Source organism: Mustela erminea, chromosome 13 (assembly GCF_009829155.1).
Source record: "Mustela erminea isolate mMusErm1 chromosome 13, mMusErm1.Pri, whole genome shotgun sequence".
Classification (NCBI taxonomy): Eukaryota; Metazoa; Chordata; class Mammalia; order Carnivora; family Mustelidae; genus Mustela; species Mustela erminea.
In genome coordinates this window covers 12,788,089-12,812,495 of record NC_045626.1, presented here as the reverse complement: position 1 = coordinate 12,812,495, position 24,407 = coordinate 12,788,089, and the positions used below count along the sequence as shown (strand labels likewise).

The 24,407-nt window shown below is 37.9% G+C and overlaps 1 protein-coding gene across 3 annotated transcripts in view; it reads left to right on the top strand.

Annotated features, from left to right (window-relative positions):
• SERPINB11 (serpin family B member 11) overlaps positions 1-24,407 on the top strand; it is a 77,319-nt gene that overhangs the window by 45,659 nt on the left and 7,253 nt on the right. For 2 of the 3 annotated variants that reach the window (XM_032311142.1, XM_032311141.1), the window contains exons 2-5: positions 16,057-16,241; positions 17,252-17,311; positions 18,360-18,488; positions 19,184-19,301. In XM_032311142.1, coding sequence (XP_032167033.1) covers positions 16,074-16,241; positions 17,252-17,311; positions 18,360-18,488; positions 19,184-19,301 — 475 coding nt within the window. In that variant the 5' untranslated portion in view covers positions 16,057-16,073. Of the gene's footprint in view, positions 1-10,772; positions 10,804-16,056; positions 16,242-17,251; positions 17,312-18,359; positions 18,489-19,183; positions 19,302-24,407 lie in introns of those variants that run through there. The other variant, XM_032311140.1, reaches the window with a different exon arrangement.

Below are 24,407 nucleotides of genomic sequence, written 5' to 3'. Positions count from 1 at the left end.
GGTTTATCAATCTTATTAATTCTTGCAAAGAACAAGCTCCTAGTTTTGTTGATTTGTTCTACTGTTCTTTTGGTTTCTATTTCATTAATTTCTTCTCTGATCTTTATTATTTCTCTTCTCCTGCTGGGTTTAGACTTTCTTTGCTGTTCTTTCTCCAGCTCCTTTAGGTGTAAGGTTAGGTTGTGTACTTGAGCTCTTTCTTGTTTCTAGAGAAAGGCTTATATGGCTATATACTTTCCTCTCAGGACCACCTTTGCTGTGTCCCACAGATTTTGAACAGTTGTGTTTTCATTATCATTTGTTTCCATGAATTTTTTCAGTTCCCTCCATGTATTTAAGTTCTTTCCAACTTTCCTCTTGTGATTGAGTTCTAGCTCACAGAGCATTGTGGTCTGAAAATATGCAGGGAATGATCCCATTCATTTGGTACCAGTTGAGACCTGATTTGTGACCCAGGATGTGATCTATTCTGGAGAATGTTCCATGTGCACTAGAGAAGAATGTGTATTCTATTCCTTTGGGATGGAATGTTCTGACTATATCTGTGATGTCAATCTGGTTCAGTGTGTCATTTAAGACTTTATTTTCTTGTCGATCTTTTGCTTGGATGGTCTGTCCATTTCTGTGAGGGGGGTGTTAAAGTCCCATACTATTGTATTATTGTCAATGTGTTTCTTTGATTTTGTAATTCATTGGTTTATATAGTTGGCTGCTCCCATGTTAGGGGCATAGGTATTTAAAATTGTTATATCTTCTTGTTGGACAGACCCTTTGAGTTTGATATAGTGTCCTTCCTCATCTCTTTTTATAGTCTTTGGCTTAAAATCTAATTGACCTGATATAAGGATTGCCACCCCAGCTTTCTTTTGATGTCCACTAGCATGGTATATTGTTTTCTACCCCCTCACTTTAAATCTGGAGGTGTCTTCAGGCCTAAAGTGAGTTTCTTGCAGACAGCATATTGATTTTTTTAATCCATTTTGACACTGTGTCTTTTGATTGGGACATTTAGCCCATTAAATTCAGGGTAGCTATTGAAAGATATGAATTTAGTGCCACTGTATTGCCTATAAGGTGACAGTTACTGTATATTGTCTCTGTTCCTTTCTGGTCTACTACTTTTAGGGTCTCTCTTTGCTTAGAGGACCCCTTTCAATATTTCCTGTAGGGCTGGTTTGGTGTTTGCAAATTCTTTTAATTTTTATTGGTCCTGGAAGCTTTTTATCTCTCCTTCTATTTTTAATGATAGCCTAGCAGGGTATCATATTCTTGGTTGCATATTTTTCCTCATTTAGTGCTCTGAATAGATCATGCCAGTTCTTTCTTGCCTACCAGGTCTCTGTGGATAAGTCTGCTGCCAATCTAATATTTCTACCATTGTATGTTACAGACTTCTTGTTCCATTCTGCTTTCAGGATTTTCTTTTTGTCACTAAGACTGGTAAGTTTTATTATTAGATGACTGGGTGTGGACCCATTTTTATTGATTCTGAGGGAGATTCTCTGCCTCCTGGATTTTGATGCTTGTTCCCTTTGCCATATTAGGGAAATTCTCTATTATAATTTTCTCCAATATACCTTCTGCTCCTCTCTCTCTTTCTTTTTCTTCTGGAATCCCAATTATTCTATTATTGTTTCATCTTACAGTATCACGTATCTCTGAAATTTTCCCCTCATGGCCCAGTAGTTGTTTGTTTCTCTTTTGCTCAGCTTTTTTATTCCCTGTCATTTGGTCTTCTATATCACTAATTTTCTCTTCTGCCTCATTTATCCTGGCAGTAAGAGCCTCCATTCTTGATTACACCTCATAATTCCTTTTTTGATTTCAGCTTGGTTAGATTTTAGTTCTTTTATTTCTCCAGAAAGGGATTTTATTTCTCCAGATATGGTTTCTCTAATATCCTACATGCCTTTTTCGAGCCCAACTAGCACCTTGAGAATTGGCATTCTGAACTCTAGATCTGACATATTATTAGTGTCTGTATTGATTAGGTCCCTAGCTATCAGTATTGCCTCTTGTACTTTTTTTTGTGGTGAGTTTTCCACCTTGTCATTTTATCCAAATAAGAATATGTGAATGAGAGAATACAATAATAAAAAGGTAGCATAGACCCCAGAAAAAAGTACTAACCAAATCAGAGGAGACCCCAAACCAGGGGGAGAAGAAAGGAGGTAAAAGAAATTAAAAAAAATATATATATGTATATATTAGACTGGTAAACAAAACAGAGCCACCCACTTGATTTTGGGTCTATTTTGGTCTCTTAGAAGAAACTAGCTCCAAAAATTTTAAAGAAAGAAAAACTCATATATAAAAAAACAAGGGTAAACATGATGAAGGGATGGAATATGACTGGAAAGATGAAAATTTTAAAAAAATTCTAAAAAAGGAATTGATAAGTTGGTTGGAAAAAGAAAGAAGAAGAAAAAAATAAGGCAGGGGGTGGGGAGAGAATGTGCTTAGGCTGGAAAATAGAACAAAACCCTGTTCTAGATTTAGGGTATATTTTGATCTGTTAGAAGAAATTGTATCCCAAAATTTTTTGAAAAAAAAAAAAACAAAAACAAAAAAACAAAACCCTATATGTACACAAAAAAATAAGATTAAATACAGTGACGGATAAAATATGGCTATAATAATAAAGGTTTAAAAAAAATTTTTAGGAAGGTATCATTAAGATAAACTAGTTAAAAAACATTAAAAGAGGAAAGAGTAAAATTTTAAAAAATAGAATAAGAAAAAAATAAAATTAAAAAATTTAATTTAGGGGCACCTGGGTGGCTCAGTGGGTTAAAGCCTCTGCCTTTGGCTCAGGTCATGATCCCAGGGTCCTGGGATCGAGCCCCACATGGGGCTCTTTGCTCAGCAGGGAGCCTGCTTCCCTTCCTCTCTCTCTGGCTGCCTCTCTCCTTACTTGTGATCTCTGTCTGTCAAATAAATAAATTTAAAAAAATTTAATTTAACTTTGCAAGACTAAAGGATGATGGGGAGAAAGCCTTGAATTCCATGTATTATTTTCTCCTATTTCTGGAGTTCCGTTGTTCTCCTTGATCGGTGAGCTTGGTCTTGGCTGGATGTTATTGCTGATCTTGGGGAAGGGCCTGTTGTAATGATTCTCAAATGTCTTTTCCTGAGGCAAAATTGCACCGCCCTTGCCAGGCGCCAGGTTAAGAAATCTGCTCGAGTTCACTCTCAGGAGTTTTTGTTACCTGAACAATTTCCGTAGAGCTCTGTAGGACGGGAACAAAAATGGCGGCCTCCCAATCTCCAGCCCGGAGGAGCCAAGAGCTCATGGTGGCACTCCTCAGTGCGCCCTCAGAGATAGGGGTCAATCACTCCCGTCTCCCTCGTCTCCAGCCGGGCTCTGGGCTCACCTGATCTGTGACCAAGCATTTCTGTCTCTGACACACAGCCCCCTTTGGAGTCTCCAAACCCAGCAGATTCCTGCCTCCAGAGGAGGAAGGTGAGAGGGCTCCACCCCATTAGCCACTGGAGTGATGTCCCTCAGTGGAGCAGACTTCTAAAAGTTAGGACTTTGTGCTCCACTGCTCTGCCGCTTGCCGGGAGCCAGCCTCTCCCCCTGCGGTCTATCTTCCCGTTGCCTTGGATTCACTTCTCCGCAGTCCTACCTTCCAGAAAGTGTTGTATTTTCTGTTCCTAGAATTGCTGCCCTTCTTCTCTTCTCTCTCCTGTTGAGTTTGTAGGTGCTCAGAATGGTTTGGTAACTATCTAGCTGAACTCCTGCGGCTTGATGTCATTTCAGTCTGCCACTCCTCTGCCATCTTGCCTCCACCCCAAATTGACTTTTAAATATAAAAGAAAAACTATAAAACTTTTAGGAAAAAGATAGAAAGTATTTGGGATCTAGGACTAGGCAAAGAATTTTTAGACATGACAACAAAAGCATGATCAGTAAAAGGAAAAAATTGATAAATTGGATTCATGAAACTAAAAACTTTCACTGTGAAAGTGCCTGTGAAGAGGAGAAGTCAAGTGAAAGTATGTAACAAAGTACTAGTTTCTAGACTATATGAAGATCTCTCCAAGATCAGTACTAAAAACTGAACAATCCAATTAGAAAATGACAAGGACATGAAGAAACATTTCAAGGAAGAGCATATTTAGATAGCAAATAAACACATGAAAAGATGTTCCATATCATTAACTGTTAGGGAAATGCAGACTAAAGCTACAGTTAGGTATCACTACACACTTATCAGAACACCTGAAATAAAAAATAGCCACAGCTCATAGTGGTGAGGATATGGAGGACTAGCTCACTTATACATGCTGGTGCAATGACAAATGATATGGCTACTCTCAAAAAACAATTTGGTAATTTATAACACACACACACACACATGAAAAACCCTAAACTAAACATGAAATTATGACCCCCAAATTAGGCACTATCCCAGGGAGATTAAAAACTTATATTCACATAAAAACTTGTATGTAAATATTTACAGCAGCTTTATTTGTAATGCCTACAACTGTAAACAGCTCAGATGTCCTTCTAGCAGGAATGGCTAAACATACTGTGGGTATTACTCAGAACTGAAAAGGAATAAATTATTGATAAATGCAACAACTTGGATGGAACTCCAGAGTATTACTCTGATTGAAAAAATGGCAATCTGAAAAGATTGCACACTGTACAACTCCATTTCTATGCCATTATTAAAATGACAAAGCTCTAGAAATGGAGAACAGATTAGTGGTTACTGGGGCTTAAGGATGAGGCTGGGGGGGGGTAGGGAGTATTGTTTGAGAAAGGCAACTGAGGAATTCTTATGATGGAAATATTCTGTGTCTTGACTTTGCTAATGTCAATATGCTGGTTGTGATATTGTTCTACAGTTTTGCAAGGTGCTATCTTTGGGAGAGATTGGGTAAAGTATACATGAGAACTCTATATTATTTATTAAAAACTGCATGTGAGTGAGCCTACAATTCTCTCAAAATGAAAAGTTTAATTTAAAATAGAACACTAGGCATGCCTGGCTGGCTCAGTCAGTTAAGTGGCTGCCTTTGGCTCAGGTCATGATCCCAGGGTCCTGGGATCGAGTACCGCATCAGGCTCCTTGCTTGGCAGGGAGCCTGCTTCTCTCTCTGCCTGCCACTCTGTCTGCTTGTGAGTGCTCTCTCTCTCTGACAAATAAATAAATAAATAAAATCTTAAAAAGAAATAAAAATAAAATAAAATAATAAAAATAAAATAGAATACTATTATTAATGTATAATTTAAATGTGGTAAAGTGTCCAAATCAGTCAGTTTAATCCATTTTGACTAATGCACACATTCAGGTGCATGTCCTTTCCCAGGTAATCCTGCCCCAAGAGGAACAACCACTATTGTGGTTTTGATTTTTCTTACTGTGTGTGCTTACCATATGTACTTCCCATAGACCTATGTTGTTTTTGTTCCCTTGGTCTGGCTTCTTTCACTCAGCATAACACTTTTCAGAGTGACGCAGTGTTATTGTGTGTATTGGCAGTTTGTTGCTTTTTAATGCTTTGTAGTGTTCCAGTGTAAAAGGGGCATCGTAGTGTGTCCCCACTTTCTCTTGTTGGACACCTAGTGGTTAGCTCTTATGTTTAAACCTACTGTCAACATTCTTGAAAAAGGCTTGTGGTGGAAGTAATGTTTTCATTTCTCTTGGATAAATACTTTGGAGAGGAATTATTAGATCACGTGGTAGATGCAAATTCAACTTTTTAAGAACCTGGCCCTTTTCACAAAGTGGCTGTACCATTTTACACACCCACCAGCACTGTGAGAGAGTTCTGGTTGCTCTGTATCTTCTTCAGCATTTGGTATTATTCATTAATAACAAATAATTATTTTCTTATTTAAATTTTCATTTGTATTTATTCATTCTAGTGGCTATGAAGCGATGCGCCTTTGTGTTTTATTTTGCATTTCCCTGATGACTAATGATATTGAGCACTGTTATGTGCTTATTCACCATTCATACATAATCTTCAATGAAGTGTTCAAACGAACTCTTTTTTGGAAAGAGTTGCCTTATGTCAGGAAATATTTGGTCATTTATTTCTCTTTAGCTTTTTTCTTGTAGGTGTTTGTGTGTTTCAAAAGTGTGTTTAAAAAGGTGTTTGTGTGTTTTAAAAGTGTGTTTAAAAAGTGTGACCTACACTTTTTTCAGGTGTATGCATGGTGAATATTTGCCCCTAATCTGTTTGCCTAGTTTTAAGTAGTGAATTCTTCTTGGTTTACCTGAGTTGCTTATTATAGTTGAAAGTCTCTTTCTGTGTCTAGTGGAAAATAAAACAATGGCACTGTTGGTTATTTTCCTTGGGTCTGTGCCTCACACTCTTTCCATTTTGTTGCAACTGGGTCTTTGTCAAGAGTAGGAAAGTGCCCTAGGTGTTGTTTTCAAAACTCTTGATTTTCACATGACATGACTCCTTTTGAAAGAGTTGCTTTATGTCGAGGAAAGTAAGAGTTCTAGTTTCACTGAAAATGTCATATTTTTTGGAAATGTCCTGTCAGAAAACTGAAACTTTTACAAAAAAAATGGTGATTGGTTGGATGATTACATTCCAAGGACTGAGGAATCCTAGCTGGGAACTTACAAACCACAGCAAAATGCACCTGTCAGAATATCATTCTCATTTTATATTACAAATCATGTGTAGTTCCAGCCTCAACTGGCAGTCAGTGAGGAAGCATTTTATGTCTTCTTGATCCACTTTTGCAAACCTTCTCCACTTTTCCAAACCTTCACGTCTTACCCTGTCTCAGTCTGAAACACACTCTTTCCCCCTCCACTCAATAAAAAGGTGGACAGTTTAAAAAATTGTTGTTGAGTGCTCACTAAATGTCAGATATTTAGCAAGAAGCATGTCTCTATCCATCAGGAATTAAGAATCTAGACACAACTTTTAGCTCATATACGCATATTTATTTAAATATAAATAGCTTTTTTGCTGTACTCCTGTGTTTGGGAAGGACCATCTCATTTTATGTAAAGTTGTCTCTTTTACCTGCATTGCATTTTGCTGCCTTATATCTCTTTGTGTTGCTTTTCTTATCGACTTTTCTTTCTTTTCTCTAACCATAGCCACTCGTCCATTTTTCTTTCTTTTTCTTTCCTTCAGTACATAACTTTAGTATGCAGATCTGCTTCAAGCTGCCTTATGGACCTTTCTTAATTCTGTGTCTAGTTCAAGTAAATGCCAGTAAGTGTATACATTTACTATAGTGTCTCAGGAAAATGCCAAAGCGGTGGGGCCAGATGAAATACAGAATACCCAGTTAAATTTGAATTTCAGATAATGATTTCTTTAGTGGGAATATGTGCTGTACATAGTATAAATTTGTTCCATATAATATTTGGGAAATGTTTATACTGTAAAATTATTCATATAATTGGTATCCTGTATTTTTACTTGCTAAATTTGGCTACCCTATGAAGGGGGATGGCATAATGCAAGTGAAAATTCCAGAAGTCAACATTCTCTATCCCTTTCCATCTCCCATAACATGGAGAAGACAGTCCCAAAGTTGTCCCTACCATCGCTTCCACGCTCAGCTCCCAAGAACAGTTGACTCAGTCTCAACAGGACCTGGCTCATTTAGATTCCACAGCAAATCTTCTACTTCTTTGTCTTGTACTCATATTCACCCTTCATTTGTTATCTCTATAGACACCACAGATCTGGTACTGGCTCAACTGCTCTTTTAACCTCTTTCCTCTGGGAGGGTTGTAAATATTTATCATTCATTGTTTTTCCCTTGTTGGAATAAGCTAAAGTCACAAATAAAAAGTCCTGCAACTTTGCTTCTTCTAGCATTCTTATGTCACAGCTTCTCTTCAAGGGTGTGTTCTTTTCTAGTATGTTCTGCAATGTATTGTAGCCTAGATTCTTCCCTTAAAGCACCATTAAGGCAACTTCCATTAAGATTACTTATGCCCTCTTGGTTGCCTCCAGGTTCTTTCTTGAAATTTTCCTTTAACTTCTGATGGAGGCCATCATCAAGATGGCCTGCCCAAAGTGAGGGAGTAGCTGGGGACCGAAATCTAGCATGTACTCTGCTCTCCAGCCCATGCTAACTGTCCTAGACTAAGAGGTCCAATAAATAACACTCTTACTTCACCCGAGTCCTGAGAAATATTGAGAGAAAGTTGAAGAATTCAGGCAGATGAAGAATAAAATATTTATTACAGGTCAAGATAGGTTGAAAGACAGGATTAGATATGAGCCAGCAATGGATTCTAATTCTGGGCTGAAGAATTAGACAGACGTGCAACCTAATCATAGAAATTACTGGACCCTCAATGTGGGACACTGCCCCAAGAGGAACCTGGGGTAGGAGGAGAAGACCAGAGTGTGCACTTCCTTTGGATAGCTAGCACCCCCACGAGGAAACTGGCAGCTTTTCTCCTAAACCTACCCACAGGCAATGTCATGAATTAGATGTGTTGGCCACCTGTTGTGGCCACTTTACATGCTGTCGCCCCACTTCCTAATCCAGCGGCTAGTGAGCCTGTCAGTTCTGCACAGGGTTTGAATGCCTTTGTACATTGCAACCTGGAAATACCTTGTTCCTGTATTGCTTCTAGTTCCAGGGCTTTCTGATGCTTTGGCAGGGATAGGCATACTTGGCATGTGTACAAGTACAACCCGAGTTTGCACACACGAGGTCACCTTTGACCGGGGGGATGAAGGCTGGTAGAGTAGATGCTTCCCTCGTTATTCCTCTGTGTAGACAGTTCTAAGATACATTTTAGAAGGTTCATGGCATCAGGTACCAGTGTCTACCTCATTGTATTAGCTTTCCCTCTTTTCCTGTACCACTTTTCTCTTCTATTCCTTGAGATCATTTCCTTCATTGATTCCAGGCCTGCAAGACTTTGTCTATGGCTCTGCTTTCAGAGACTCCAGGGGATGAGACTCCAGGGGATGAGAGAGAGTAAGGAGAGGCAAACAGTGTTATGTTACTGGGTGTCCTTCCACCTGGAAGGAAAGATTGAGTGGAGTGTAAGAACTTCTCTAGTGGGGAAAATAACAGCGTTTCCATATAGACTAAGGGTGAAAAAGATCTTCTTTAATCAGTTCAATTCTTAAGATAGCAAAAAAGCTAAGAAAATTAGGCTTTTTTTTTTTTTTTTTACTAGCTCTGAAAGGAGATGAAAATAAGCTGACAAGGTAGAGGATTAGTTCTAACCATGGATACAAAACTTCTAAGTGATGGAAGCCTCTAGTCAGAAGGAGCTCACATTGGAAAGCACTTGCTCTGAGCAAAAAAACCACCCCTACCCCCAAACCCCCCAAAAATGACTGGACCGATTTAGCACTCTTCTTAGTTCTGTATGATTAGTTGTATATATACAATTGTTTTTTACGTGAATCTTATGGGCATAATGAATATTAGGGCCGTAATTTTAAATATACTTCCTCTGGTTCTTGTGTCTTTCACAGTAGTTGACGGGTGTGTGTGTATGTGTGTGTTTAAGATTTCTTTTTTTTTTTTAGTTTAATTTTTAATTTTTTATAAACATGTAATATATTTTTATCCCCAGGGGTACAGGTCTGTGATTCGCTAGGTTTACACACTTCACAGCACTCACCAAAGCACACACCCTCCCCAATGTCCATAACCCCACCCCCTTCTCCCAACGCCCCTCCCCCCAGCAACCCTCAGTTTGTTTTGTGAGATTAAGAGTCAATTATGGTTTGTCTCCCTCCCAATCCCATCTTGTTTCATTAAGATTTCTTTTTTTAAATGATCTCTACACCTATTGTCAGGCTTGAACTCACCACCTTGGGATTAAGAGTCTCGTGTTCTAACTGAGCCAGCCAGGTATCCCTAGAATGGTTGAGTTTTGACTAGAAGAGAACATACTGCACACACAATATGCAGGAAAATCACTAGCCAAAAGGACTTTCTGTTATCATAAGTGCAGTGTAGTCTGCCATCATAGTTTATGTCTGGCAATCATCTCCCCCTGGGGAGGCTGGGCTGTGTATTACATGGGGAAGAATTGCCTCTGGGAAACTAGGCTTGTCTCATAGTGCTGATTCTGGCTACTGCACAGCCCAAACATTTTTTTTTTTTTTGTCTCCAGCTTTAATGTCTACCTCTAATCTATAATCTTTCTTGCATGGTGCTGAATCATAGCACTGAACTCACTTTAGGTAGGGGTGGCTTGCTGCTCCTACCAAGCTTTTAAACGGAAACCACAGAATAAGTCCCGACTGAGCTCATTGTTAAATCCTTTTTATGGGATAGGAATTACCTGTGAGCAGAAGCTCCTCACAAAAACATACTCCATGCAAGGGAGCTCAGAAAGTCTTGGGGTGAATGGGCCTCAGACCAGGAAGCACCCATCATGGCTAGAGTGTTTCTGTCACAGCTGGGATCTTTCCTATTGAATCACTGTCTCTGCCGTCCATACTGAAACAGCAATCTTTGGAATTTTGAATATGGTGTTGCCAACTTGAATGTTTCCCAGTTGCTCTTTTTAGAAAGACAGCTTATTTTCTTGAATAGAGATTAGGTTTGTAAATGTGTCCTCATTTGCAGGGAAGAACTGGGCACGTCTCCAGAAAGCGCTGGCCATCCCAAGAGTCTCCTGGATGCAGAGCAGCTCTGGGTGGCCTTTAGAGGGACTTCCGTCTCGGGGCTGTCCTTTCTTCCAGGCGGACGTAGAGCTGAATCACTAAGGACACAATGGAAAGGGAGGGGCAAAAGTGAAGCCTTTATATTTCCTCTTCAGGGACACAACTCACATCACACCTGCCAAATTGTCCACTGCACCCTGGAAAGCAAAAAAGGTAAAGAGAAGTATTTCTGTACTTCATTATTTTAGCTATGCTTGTTGTCTTAGAGGAGCAGATAAGAGTAGTAGAATACGGCAGTTGGACAGGTGTGTAATGAAGCAAATGAGCATGAAGATGATTCTTTGATTGAGTGTGGCTTTTGCTGATCTCTTGATGAATACATTAACATGTTTGTTAATACATTAACATTGATGGTGTACATTTTTTAAATCCTTGAGGCAGGCTGACTTAATTCAAACCTCTCATTTGTTTAGCAAAATAGATCTCTGTTGATATTTTCTACTTACTAATAAGCCTTATTTAGAGCAGAGCTTGTTACACATGACTCTGACCTCTGTGTGCTGAAACTTTTCTTAGTTCCTCAGAAGATCTTAACTGCACTGGAGTGGTCTTATTAATAACTAGACATGTTGGAAAGAATGCCTTACAATGTTCTGTTCTCTTGCAATATTTAGTGACAGTATCCCCCTTTAAGATACGTTTCTTCCTCACATTTCCTGAATAGTTCTTTTTTTCTAGAAATCCTCCTTCTTAACCTGGAAGGGCTGCAGCCTTGGGCATCCTTTTACTGTTTTTCTCCCATGAGAGCTTCCAGATGACACATTCCTTTTGCTTGGGAGGGATTTTTCTGTGTCTGAAAGCAGACAGAAGTGTACACTAAAAGAAATTTTCTGCCATTCCCCTTCCTTCTTTGGGAGCTCACTTCAGAGTCCTTCCATGGGTCTGTGCATCTGCAGTAAGGCTCTGTGTGACTTGGGACTTACGTCTTTCATGGTGTCCTCTTTTCTTAAACCAACTGCATAAATTAGACTAGAAGTTAGACTAGAAATTGTAAAATATTTATACTGTTGATTTCTCTAATGCATATTTATTATTGCGTGACTGTGCAAGACATGGATCATTTCACAGGTAGGTTTTCCCTGCCCTCAAGGAGTGCTAAGTCTAGTGAGGAAGACTAACCTATTCAGTGAATAAGAATCTGTATATTCATCACACATTTGTGTGTCAGTGTCTCACAAAGACAACCACTCAGATCTAGAGGAAACAGTCAATTAAGGTTATTGCATACAATCCACTGAACACAAGATTAACGTGGATACTCTGTTGTGCTAACAGCCAAAAGGGTGAAATTTCAGAAAATGGATGATGAAAGTAGAGCTCTTAAGAGTTAGGTTAATGATAGTGAAAACTCTGTCTTGCAAATAAATGTGCCAAATACCAAAGGTCATGCATTAATTCATAGGATATATTCCCAGTAATTTTTGAGAAAAACCTAAACCTAAAGCTTTTCTTCTTGGTGCTATGAATTAAATGCTTGAAGAACTAGAAGATCTTATTGCGAAGTGAGGAAAATAATACCATATTTTAATAACCATTAACTATTAGAGTAAACCTATTGATACCTCGTATCTTAGGCTAAGTTTCTTAATTTTTCTGGTAAGATGGTATCCTTATAAAATAGGGATAATAATGGTGATGCCATAAAAATAAAACCATTTTACCTAAACTAAAGCTTATTATCTAAGTACTATCCAATGGCAAGTGGAAAGAGCATGGATTTCAGAGCAGAGGGGTTGGTGTTCAAATCCTGGCTCCTCCACTTACAGTGTGTGAATTCCCAAACCCTCACTGTCTTGTCTTCAAAACTGGGGTAATATGATCCATTTTGTAGGACTTACATTCTGAATAATGTATGCAGTGCTTGGCACATACACAAAATCTGCAATTCAGTCATTTCCTTTACAAAGTAATCTGGTGTAAAGGGATGTGTGTGTATTGATGCCCATCATAGCTCTTTTGCTGATGGTGTAGAGGAGGAGTCCATTTGGGTGTCTGCCTCTGGGGAGTGGATAGGCAAAATGTGGAAGCAGAAAGACACAGTACTTACAAACAACAGAGGATGTTTCCAGAGAAACCTGGATGAGTCTTAAAAATGTAGTACTCAGTGAAAAATAAATTATTTAATGTAAGCACATTTATGAAAATGAAAAATGCATAAAATAAGGAAACATTTTTAAGGATGTTAATAAAAGGATGTAAATAAAAGAACATACTTTAAACAAATGATAAGTGTTGTCTGTGGAGATGGAGGAGAAAAGAAATGAATTGGGTTGAAGTCAATAAGCAAAGAAGAGAACTGTGGCCCAATGATGGCTGTGCGAAGAAAACCAAGGGGTATGATTACTTCAGTCCTCTATGCTTGTGGTTAAAAAAGAAGAAAGAAACAAACAGATTAATAATAGAAGAGTGCATAGGGTGCCTGGGTGGCTCAGTTGGTTGGGGGACTGCCTTTGGCTCAGCTCATGATCTCGGGGTCTTGGGGTCAAGATGGCATCAGGCTCCCTGCTCAGTGGTGAGTCTGCTTCTCCCTCTGCCCCTCCCCCTGCTCATGCTCTCTCTCTCTTTTGCAAAAATAATTTTTAAAAAGTCTTTAAAAAATAAAAAAATTAATGTAAGAGGGCATGGCTCACATAGGTGATCTATCAGTATATCCCCGCATCCTTTCCCTGGGTGCCTCCCTAACTGTAGGGCTACTTAACTCTTCTATAAAGGCAGGCTTTTTATAATGACAATGTGACATAGATTTAAGAAGAATAAAGTTTACATTTACTTCTGAATCTGAAATTGCCTTCTAGATCCTGACCCCATTAGCTAACTCTATATACTGAAATGCAGAATGCAGTATGAAGAGAGTAAGGTTTGGACATGCTTCATTATTGGACCAAAATCAGTTTCTTATTAAAGCAACAAAATAAAAAACTTTCAAGGATGTTATTATCATTAGACCTGTTACAGAGAACTCTATTACAATTAACTTGAAGAACGGAGTTCTATTAAAGGTATATGCTAATATTTTCATTAAATAAGATTAGTAAAACTTTTGTGTTATGTACCTTTAAAAAAAGCTGTCGGGAACAAAGAGAAGTACAGTCCAGGCTTGTTATAATATAACTTTTAGGCTCTGTTATACTATGCTGGGTGGTCTGATGAATGGAATAGGTAGCGTCTAGTCCTTAATGATTATTTTAGGAGAACCAACTTCAATTATAGGGATGTGTCATCACCATTTTTTTGCCATATAAATTTGGTGGGTTATTATTTTGAAAGTCCATGAGTGACATGTTTCCTTTCAGTCTCTCTCTGCCTGAGAGGTGCTGAGCTGTGCACTCTCCTCCCTGCCCCAGATCTGAGGCCTTCACCCTAGGCCTTGGCTTTGTTTGGCTCATAAGGTGCAAAGCCCTATGTTTTAGTGACAGGTGTGACACTAACGCCTAAATCAGTAACCCAACAGTGTCACACCCCAGAGAACACACTTCCAGTGAGCTCAGCTCAGATATGTACTGTCTGAAAACAAGGCAAGTTAGTAACTAAAATAAATATACCCAGGTGGCGATAATAGCCTGGCTGTCTGTCATAACAGCCTGGAGAATATAGGCCTAGACTTGGGTTCTACAAGAGTGCACAGCTATAATCTAGAAGATGAGAGGAAGAGGAATGAATTTGTTCCATATCGCTGGGGGACTAAATGAGGGAAAAAATGTAGCTGGGCTAGAAATGTGTGAGTGTGAGGTAGGTAGGCTAATTGGTTCTAGCAGACATGTGTATAAAGAAATCCTGAAAGAAATCCTGCAAGTAACAGAACATTCAGTCAAAACGAGTTAAAGTATAAGGAAACATCATCTTACACGACAAGAAATCCCACGGCAGTACAGATCCAGGACCAGTTAATCCGTCTACTCAGTTAATCCGTCTACTCAGTTAATCCGTCTACTCAGTTAATCCGTCTACTCAGTTAATCCGTCTACTCAGTTCTGTCCTCCTTTTCACTCTGCCATCTGACTTACCCTTGGGCTGGCTGCGTCACAGTCACACAATAGCTGTCCTGACAGTAGTCATGTGAAGACAAAACAGCTCTGAGAAAGAGAGGGCTGGCTTCCCCCGTGAATCTTTTATCAAAGGGAGGCCTCTTCTAGAAGCTCTGCCTCTTCTGGAGGCCTCTTCTAGAAGCTCTGACTTTTGTCCTTACTGGCAAAAATCCTGGCACCTTCAGATCTTTAAAATTCTATTTATTTCCCCCCAAACTTGAGTGAGGAGTAATTGACAAATATTATATATTTAAAGGGTACAATGTAATGATTTTATACACATCAACATTGGGGAATGTTTCCCAAGATTACATCCTTCACCTTACATAGTTAACTGTTTTTTTTTTTTTCTTTTCCTTTGGTGAGAATGCTTAAGATCTACTCGCCCCAACTTTGTACTACACATTACTGTATTATTAACTGTGGTCACCATGCTGTACATTATAACCTCACAATTTCTTCTTATAACACCAAGTCTGTACCTAATTAGTCACTAATGTGGGATAGAGAATTATCTCAATTGGCTTTAGCCAGTCAAGTCTTGCTCCTGGGGCATGGAGCAGGCATGAAGGTGAGAAGCCGTCTCTGAAGTACATGGCTAAGTGGAAGTTGCTTCATGAGATCTGTGTTTTCTTACAGATCCCTTCAAAGAAGAAGGGAAGGGAAGAGCTGAACAGCAGGCATTCAGTTTTTTTTACTGAGCCATCTAGGGAGAATTTGAAGGTATCTGGAAATAGGTGTTCTCCTCCTCTGAGGCTGTGAAGGTAGACAGTCTAGTGGGACAGCATTTTATTTGGCTGAGCTTGTGTAACTTGAAAATTTTTCTTCTTCTTTTATTTTTAACATTTTATTTATTTGAGAGAGAGAGAGAGTGAGCGCAGAGCGGGGGACAGAGGCAGAAGGAGACGGAGAAGCGGACTCTCCGCTGAGCTGGGAGCCTGATTCAGGGCTCAATCCCAGGGCCCTGAGATCATGACCCAAGCTGAAGACAGATGCTTAACCAACCGAGCCACCCAGGTGTCCAAGCTTGAGAATTTTTCTGTGCAAATTCCAGGATGAGGGGGTGTCTGATGGTATGGACGGTAAGAACACAAGAACCTAATTCCTTCTGCTCTTTTGTGGCAAACAACTTTAAATGTACACAAATTGTAGTGAGACAGCTTTGAACTACTGGTCGAAAGGAACAGAATCTTTATTCATTAGAATCTGCAACTAATCCCCACCTCTGTCATTTACAGATTTCTTGAAAACTAGAATATGTAATTTTTCATGAAACAGTGTGCCCAGACTCTTAAATTCATGAAATTAAGTAACTGAACCCCATAGATTATCTGTATTTCCAAGTAATATTCTTGGATTTTTTTCTCCCATCTGTTCTCAGATAGTGCTGGGCATAAAATGGATTCCCTCAGCACCGCAAATGTTGAATTTTGCCTTGATGTGTTCAAAGAGCTGAACAGTAACAACGTGGGAGATAACATCTTCTTTTCCCCACTGAGCCTGCTCTATGCTCTAAGTATGGTCCTCCTTGGTGCCAGAGGAAACAGTGCAGAGCAGATGGAAAAGGTATGGAACACAGCTAAGATTTCCCTGTAACCTAGAGGACTTCTGTGTACCCCTGTGGGTCAGCCAGATGCTCACATCCTTATACCAAGGAAATTCTGCCGTCTTGTGAAAGGAGAAACGTTTGGGAAAATCGTATTTCTTAAAATGAACAATGGCTTAAATAATGCAATAGTGATAATACAAATATCATAACGCGTATAACACAGTCCCTTCCCTTCGGTGCTCTCATGCTTTCATTTCTGCAGTTTACTTTTTCAAGATTCATAAATGACAGAGAACATATGTGAGGTACATAAACCTTAATGACACTTTAAAAGCTCTCAAGTTTTTAAAAAATATTCATGAGGACATTTGAAGCTCATAGGAGCCCTGTGTAGCAGGTAGGGGTTATTATCTCCCTTTTACAGAGGGCGAAGCTGAGAGAGACTGAGAGAAAAGGGGTGACTTTTCAGGTTACATAGGCTGATATCCAGTGATTTTTCCATTTATATATTTTTAATTACTATGGAAAATCTCGATAAACATCACTTAACTACTCCTAGAGGACTCACATACCATATTATTGTTTGCCCTTTATTTCTTTACTCCATATTTGGATGCAATTTCATGATTTTCTTGCTCTCAAAATAGGTATTGTACTGGGACACCATGTAATGTTTTACATGAACCCCAGATGGTCACTGTCCTAGTGAATGGCCCGAGACTGGTGGGAGGGGGCAGAAGAGCCTCGTGGACAACAGCTCCGTCCCTGAAGACTGGCAGATGGTTGTCAGGGAACATCTCTCGAGCTCATGTTCCCAAGCGTGAAACGAGATGATCCTGTCCACTTCTGACGCTGCTGAGAGGCTCAGTAAGATGTGGAGGCTGGGTTCAGCACTAAGAATATGACTGAATGGTAGCAGTTACTGTTGGTCTTTATCTGAAACGGAGAAACAGACGCTTGTAAATATTCACTTTTATAGACTGTATGTTGCTTTTGATGCCCGTCGATCCCTGTTTTTCTTTTCTAGGTGCTTCACTTTGATCATACTTCAGAGTCATTAAAACCAGAGTTCAGGGACTCAGCTAAGGTATGATAATATCATTGCTGTGCTCTCAAATGCTCTTTAACATAAGAGCACCAAGAGATTATAGTGCAGGGGTTGAGTAACAGCCTCTCTTCGGCCCTTAAGGGACTTAGCCCTGTCTCCCTTGATCCACTCCTTTGGTCTTCCCGATAATTGCTATGGCCTATAGAGTTTACATAATGATAATAATGTTAATAATGCTGATAAAGTCCCTCAGATTTTATCATACCATTTAGTGTCATCCTTGCTCCAACTTTCTGTTCTTTTATGGACTCTGCCATATATCTCCATATGGGATTGAGTCTGCCAGCCTCATCTATGGAGTGGTAGATTTTTTTCAGTGGGGGCACTGAGAAAGGACACTGATGCTTTACCTTATAGTTAGTCCCCAGGAAAATAGGGCCTGATGTTGCCCAGCCTACATTGCCTGGGACCATGATACCTGCTCTTTTCTAGTAGGAGAATTCCTTTTGAAAGCCAAATTGTATAGAATTCACATATGAAGATGGTTGTGTTTCATCGTGATTGAGAAAACACGTGAATGCATATAGGTTCACAGAATACTTGCTTCACAGAACTCCACCTGTGAGGAATTGAAGCTCGTAGTTTGGGAAACTTTTCTTTAGGGAATGAAGGTGTACCCCTATAATGTCCTTGAGTTCAGATGCTTCAGAGCTGTAGGTCTAACAGAATTGCTCCTATGATGGGTGAGTAAGGTCCATTCAGTGAAGACCCATTGGGATCTCTTTTTGAAAACTGGTGCTTTTGGATTAACCCACTGAAGCTAGCAATTGCTTATGTGTTTTGCAATAGCTTACAATTCTGCATACAATCTGTGAGTAAGGTCACAGCGTGCTGAGATTATTGTGCTAGAGGAAATCTAGAGAAAGAACATGACTTCAACTCTCCAACTCCTTGTTTGTTCGTATTCTCTACGCTTTTATTCAGAGGCAGTCATGCTCTCTACTTACTGTTTTCATGTATGTATAACCCTCTGATGGCAAGGAATCAAGCAACTTAATACTCTATTCTTTATTTACTGATGCTTCAGTGCAGCCAAGCTGGAAGGATTCATTCAGAGTTTGGAGTCTTAATCTCTCAAATCAACCAGCCAGACTCTAACTGTACCCTCAGCATGGCCAACAGACTCTATGGGACAAAGGCAATGGTGTTCCATCAGGTACGTTCATATGGAATGCTGGGCCAATGCTGTCTCAGCATCCTCTAACTATCACACCATAAAATAAGTAAAGAGCAGGAAGAGCCGCGTGACATTCATCTTTAAGAGATTAAATTTGAGCTGACTTAGAGTTTCAGTGAAATGGTTTTGCCAAACTCTCATTTAAAGTTGTGAAATATCACATAAAAATTTTATTTCCCCCAAAACCACCAAAGTTGCCCAAGAAGCAAGTTCAGGGAAGAATTACAGATACACACTCACACATGCCATGGGGAGACCTGGCTCCCCATTAGACCTCAAACAAGCAAAATGTACTCACTCTGGTCCTTACTTGGGTAATCACTCTAGATCTCAGTTTTCCAATCTAGAGTGTGGGGCGGTAACTCCCATTTGTCGGCTTCGAGAGATCAGAGTACTGCAGCTTGCCTTTGTGCTTTGAGTGTTTTAGAATGAAAAATGTCAATGATATGACAGAAGAAACAACCAAACATTTCTGAACATTCCTTTTGGAGAGCTTTTTGATTTGTTTAAATCCATTTGTTTTATTAAGATTAAGTACATATGGATTTTGCTTTCTTGCAGACGTACCCACACGAACTGCTTTTGTCTCTGTGTTGTAGATTTTAGAAAACACAGAGCAGTAGACTTTGGCTTCCCTTACACTATTTTTTGTGTGATTGCTCTTTCTTTTACAGCAATATTTAACTTGTTCTAAGAAACTCTATCAAGCCATACCACAAACTGTTGATTTTGAGCAGTCTCCAGAAGAAACGAGGAAAACTATTAATGCTTGGGTTGAAAGTAAAACTAATGGTAAGAATAAGTCCCACATGTGTCTCCAAACTTTATTTGCACTGTTTTGATAGGCTGCCTGAGTCAGCGCTAACAAGGAAGCTGAGTGAAGTCCTGGACCCAACCTAAGCAGGTCAAGAATGGAGGAAATGGAGTATTTTGGAATATTTGTAAATATCCTTTACAATCCTTTCTCCTAGTTGGGAGCTAAGCTCAGTGACTCTGAGAATAAGAACACTATTTCTACTTCACAGAAGTGTTGTACATTCTGCAATTAAATTTAGTTAAATTTAAATCTTTCACGATTTTAAAATAAACCTTCTAATTATCAATTTTTTTAAAAAATTGGCAGGTTAAATGTTGAGATTTAAAGATGTGTCCATTTCATTATTTAAAAATATCTAGTTAAGGAAAGATTTAAAGAAAAACAAGTAGAGAGAATACTATAACGAATCCTTATTGACCTAACACTCAGTTGCAGGATTTATTACCTAAAGCCAATCTAACAGCTATACCCTCGCGCTTTTCCCCTTACCTCTTCCAGGACAGAGTCCAGAAACCATCTTTTTTTCTTTTTTCAGGTTGTTTCCTTTCAAAAATATAAGTTATTTAAAAGAAAATACCACTGCATAAGATGGGATCGGGAGGGAGACAAATCATAAGAGACTCTTAATCTCACAAAACAAACTGAGGGTTTCCGGGGTTGGGGGGGGTGGGTCGAGGGGTAACGAGAGAGTTATGGCCACTGGGGAGAGTATGTGCTGTGGTGAGTGCTGTGAAGTGTGTAAGCCTGACGATTCACAGACCTGTACCCCTGGGGCTAATAATACATTATATGTTTAAAAAAAAAAAGAAAAAAGAAAATACCACGGCACCATTATTTAATCTATAAATTTAAAAATAATTATTTAATATTAACAAATAGGCAGTGAGTTTTTGTATTCCATCAATTGTCTCTTTTTTTGTTTGAATCAGGACCCAAATAACATTTATACATCGCAGTTGGTCAGTATGTTTCTTACGTCTTGATGTTTGAATTAAACTTTCTTGATTGAAATAAATATAGAGAAATTCACACATTCTATGTTTGCTGTTCAGTTGAATTATCACAAAGAAAATCATCACAGAAGTGAATGCCCTCAGGTAACCTCCCTCCACCGCTGCCAAGTCAGAGAAATAGAAGGGCCCACTCCACGGCTGCTCTTGTGTCCCCTCCCAGAAACTAACCCACCCTATTGCCAAACATTAAGACTTCTCTAACTTCTTTACTGTATATTAGTTGTGCCTCTTTAAATATTTCATGTAATTAGAATCATAAAGCATATATTTAGAATTTTTTTAGGTTAACATTTTATTTGTGAGAGTCATCCATGTGGACTACAGGTTGGCATGATTTGCTCATTTTCACTGATACCAGTTTTGTTCTCTGAAAATACCTAATATATTTATCCATTCTACTGAGTCTTAATGAACACTGGGACATTTTTAGTTTAGGTCTATTACGAATAGCACTGCTATAAGCATTTGGATACACCTCTTTTGGTACATATATTGTATGTAATTTTTTTGGATGGACACCTTGGAATGGAATTGCTGATCATAGGTATATATATATATATATTCAATTTTAGTAGACATCGGTTTTCTAAAGTGGTTTGCCAATATACTTGCCCAAGCAATGAATGAGAGTTTTATTTATCCCTCAACTGTGCCACCACGTGTTAGTCTTATTAACTTTAGTCATTGCAGTTAGTTTAATTTTAATTTACATTTCCTTTATAAATGAGATCATTGGAAATTTTTCATACACTTCCTATCTTCCTTTGTAAAGTGCCTATTTGAATCTTTTGCCCATAGGTAGGGATGGTTTGTCTGTTTTTTTCTTATGCATTTTTAGTAGGAGTTACTGAATACATGTGTTGCAAGTAATTTCTACCATTTTGTATCTTTCCTTAATGGTGCCTTTGATGAATAGAAGTTTTTAATTTGAAAGGAGTAAGATTTACCAATCTTTTCCTTTATAGTCAGCACCTTAGCATTACTTTTAAATAAACCTTTGTCTACTCCTAGCTCATGAAAATACTTTTATACGTTATCTACTAGAGCCTTTATTGTTTCACTACAGTCAAGACTCATTTAAAAAAAAAACAAACCTCATTCCACTCCATATGGATATCTAGCTGACATAGGGGAAGAGGATCCTTTCACCATTACATGGCAATGTAAACTTTATTATAAGTTAGATGACCATATATGTGTGGGTCTGTTTCTGGGTTTAGTGTACTCCATCTGTCTATTCTCACGAAAATACCACAATTATGGTGGCTTTACAATACATCTTAATAACCAGAAGTGTTAAGTTCAATGTTAATCCTCTTCTGGGGCTGCCTTGACTTAGCTTCTTGGTCTTTTGCATTCCATATTCATTTTATTTGAATATAGTTGAATATAGTTGTTAACAATGTTAACATTAGTTGCAAGTTTACAACATAGTGATTTAAGTTTATACATTATGCTCTGCTATGTCCACCACAAGTGTAGCTACCATTTGTCCCAATTCCTTGCTATTACCGTATCCTTGACTGTATTCCTTATGCTGCTTTTTATTCTCTTGACTTATTCATTGCATAAGTGGAAGCCTCTTTCTCCCTCTGCCTCTCCTCTGGCAACCATCAGTTTGTTCTTTGTATTCATAGGTCTGATCTGCTCTTTGTTTGTTTATTCATTTGTTGTTGTTTTATGCAGTCATAAAAAAGGATGAGATCATGCCATTTGTGACAACACGGATGGTCCAGAAGGTATTAATGCTGAGTGAAATAAGTCAGACTGAGAAAGGCAACTTCCATATGATTTCACCATAAATGGAATCCATACACCTTTTTTAAAGTCAACTTGTCGGCTTTTGTTAAACATACTGGTTGAAATTTTATTTGGAATGATATATATTGAATCTATAGATTTGGGTGTCTTTATAATATTCAGCTTCCAATTAATTTCCATGAAGTTTACTTCTGTTTATTTAGGGCCTCTTTAAATTTTTTCAATGACTTTCTGTATTTCTCTATGTTAATGTCTTATATGTATTTTGACAAATGGTTTTCAGATATTTGAAGTGTTTACTAAATTTTAACTAGTGTCAGTTATTTCAAATTTTATTTGTTGTTGATGTAGAAATATATAATTGACTTCTGTATATTAACTTTGCTGAATTCTCTTAATTCTAGTTTATATATTATTTTAGATTATCTATAAATACAATCATTTCCTCTTCAACCTTTCTTCTTTTCTTACTGGTTAGTGCCTGCTGTTGAATAGAAGTACTAATACTGGGCATCCTTATGTTATATCTTGTTTCTGGATTTATATCTTGTTACTGAATGGTTTTAATAATAAAAATTTAAGTGTAATGTTTGTTGCAGATTTTTTAAAAAATATTTTATTTATTTATTGGACAGACAGAGATCACAAGTAGGCAGAGAGGCAGGCAGAGAGAGAGGGGGAAGCAGGCTTCCCACAGAGCAGAGAGCCAGATGCGGGGCTCTATCTCAGGACCATGAGATCACGACGTGAGCTAAAGGTAGAGGCTCACTGAGCCATCCAGGTACCCCTGTTGCAGATATTTTTGTGAACATTTTTTTCAGATTAAGGAAGTTTCTTTTTATTTCTGTTTTTCTAAGAATTTTTGAGACAAATGACTAACCATATTATATTAAAGCCTTTTCTATATCTATGAGCTATGATTCTCCTTTATTATGCTAATTTAGTGCATAGTGCATTACATTAATAGATTTTTTTAGTGTTAAACCAACCTTTTAGTCCTAAGATAAACCAAACTTGGTCATGGTATATTGTACTTTTTGTATATCACTGAGTTTGATTTCTTAATATTTTCCTTAGAAATTTTACACCGGTGCTCATGAAACCGGTGCTCATGAAAGAATTTGAACTTAGTTTTTGTTTGTTGAAATATTCTTGTCAGTTCAGGTACAAAGTTATACTCACTTCATGAAACTAGTTGGCAAATGTTTCTGCTCTTTTTCTAATTTCCAAGAAAGAGTTTATGTGAGGTTAGTGTGCATTTTTCTCCTTTAAATGTTTGGAAGAATTCACTGGTGACCTCTGTGCCTGGTGTTTTCTATGTGGGAAAATTTAGAGATTTGGTTTCTCTAGCATATAGAGGTCTACTTATATTTTCTTTTTTTGTGTGTGTAAGTTTTTGAATTTTCTTTCAAGAAATATGTCCATTTTATCTAAATTTTCATCTGTATTATCATAAAATTGCTCATAATAGCCTTATATTATCGTCTTTATGACTTTTGGATATATAATATTGTCTTTTATTCCTGGAAATATAAACTTGAATTTTTTCTTTATCTTAATTAGCCTTATTATAGATTTATAGTTTTTTAGTCTTTTCAGAATTGATTTCTATTTTCTCTAATATAGATTTTTTATTACCTTAATATTTGTGATTATCATTTATTTCCTTATTTTTACTATCTTGGTATTATTAAGTTGCTATTCTTTTTCTAGTTTCTTGAGATGAATAATTGATTTTCAGATCCTTCTTTTTTAATGTACATATTTGAAACAATGGATTTCCTTTTAGGTGTCACTTTAACTCCATCTCACAATTTTCCATTTACTTTATTTACATTATTACTCAGTTCAAAATGTTTTCTAATTTTCATTGAGGTTTCTTCTCTGAATCATGGGTTATTTAAAGGTGCTCTATTTCCAAAAATTTGGAAATTTTCTAGTTGTTTTTTAGTTACTAATTTTTATTTCAGTTCTTTTGTAGTCAAAGAACATAGTAGTTCAATTATTTGAAATTTATTGAGACTTTTTACAGCAAAACATGTTCTGATTTTGGTAAAATTTTCACGTGCACTTAAAGATAATGTCTATTCTTTACTTATTGGGAGAGATATTTTATTTATTTATTTATTTATTTATTTATTTATTTATTTATTAAAAAGATTTTATTTATTTGTCAGAGAGAGAGAAAGAGAGAGTGTGTGCACAAGTAGGCAGAGTGGCAGGCAGAAGCAGAGAGAGAAGCAGGCTCCCTGCTGAGCAAGGAGCCTGATGCAGGGCTCAATCCCAGGAACCCGGGCTCATGACTAG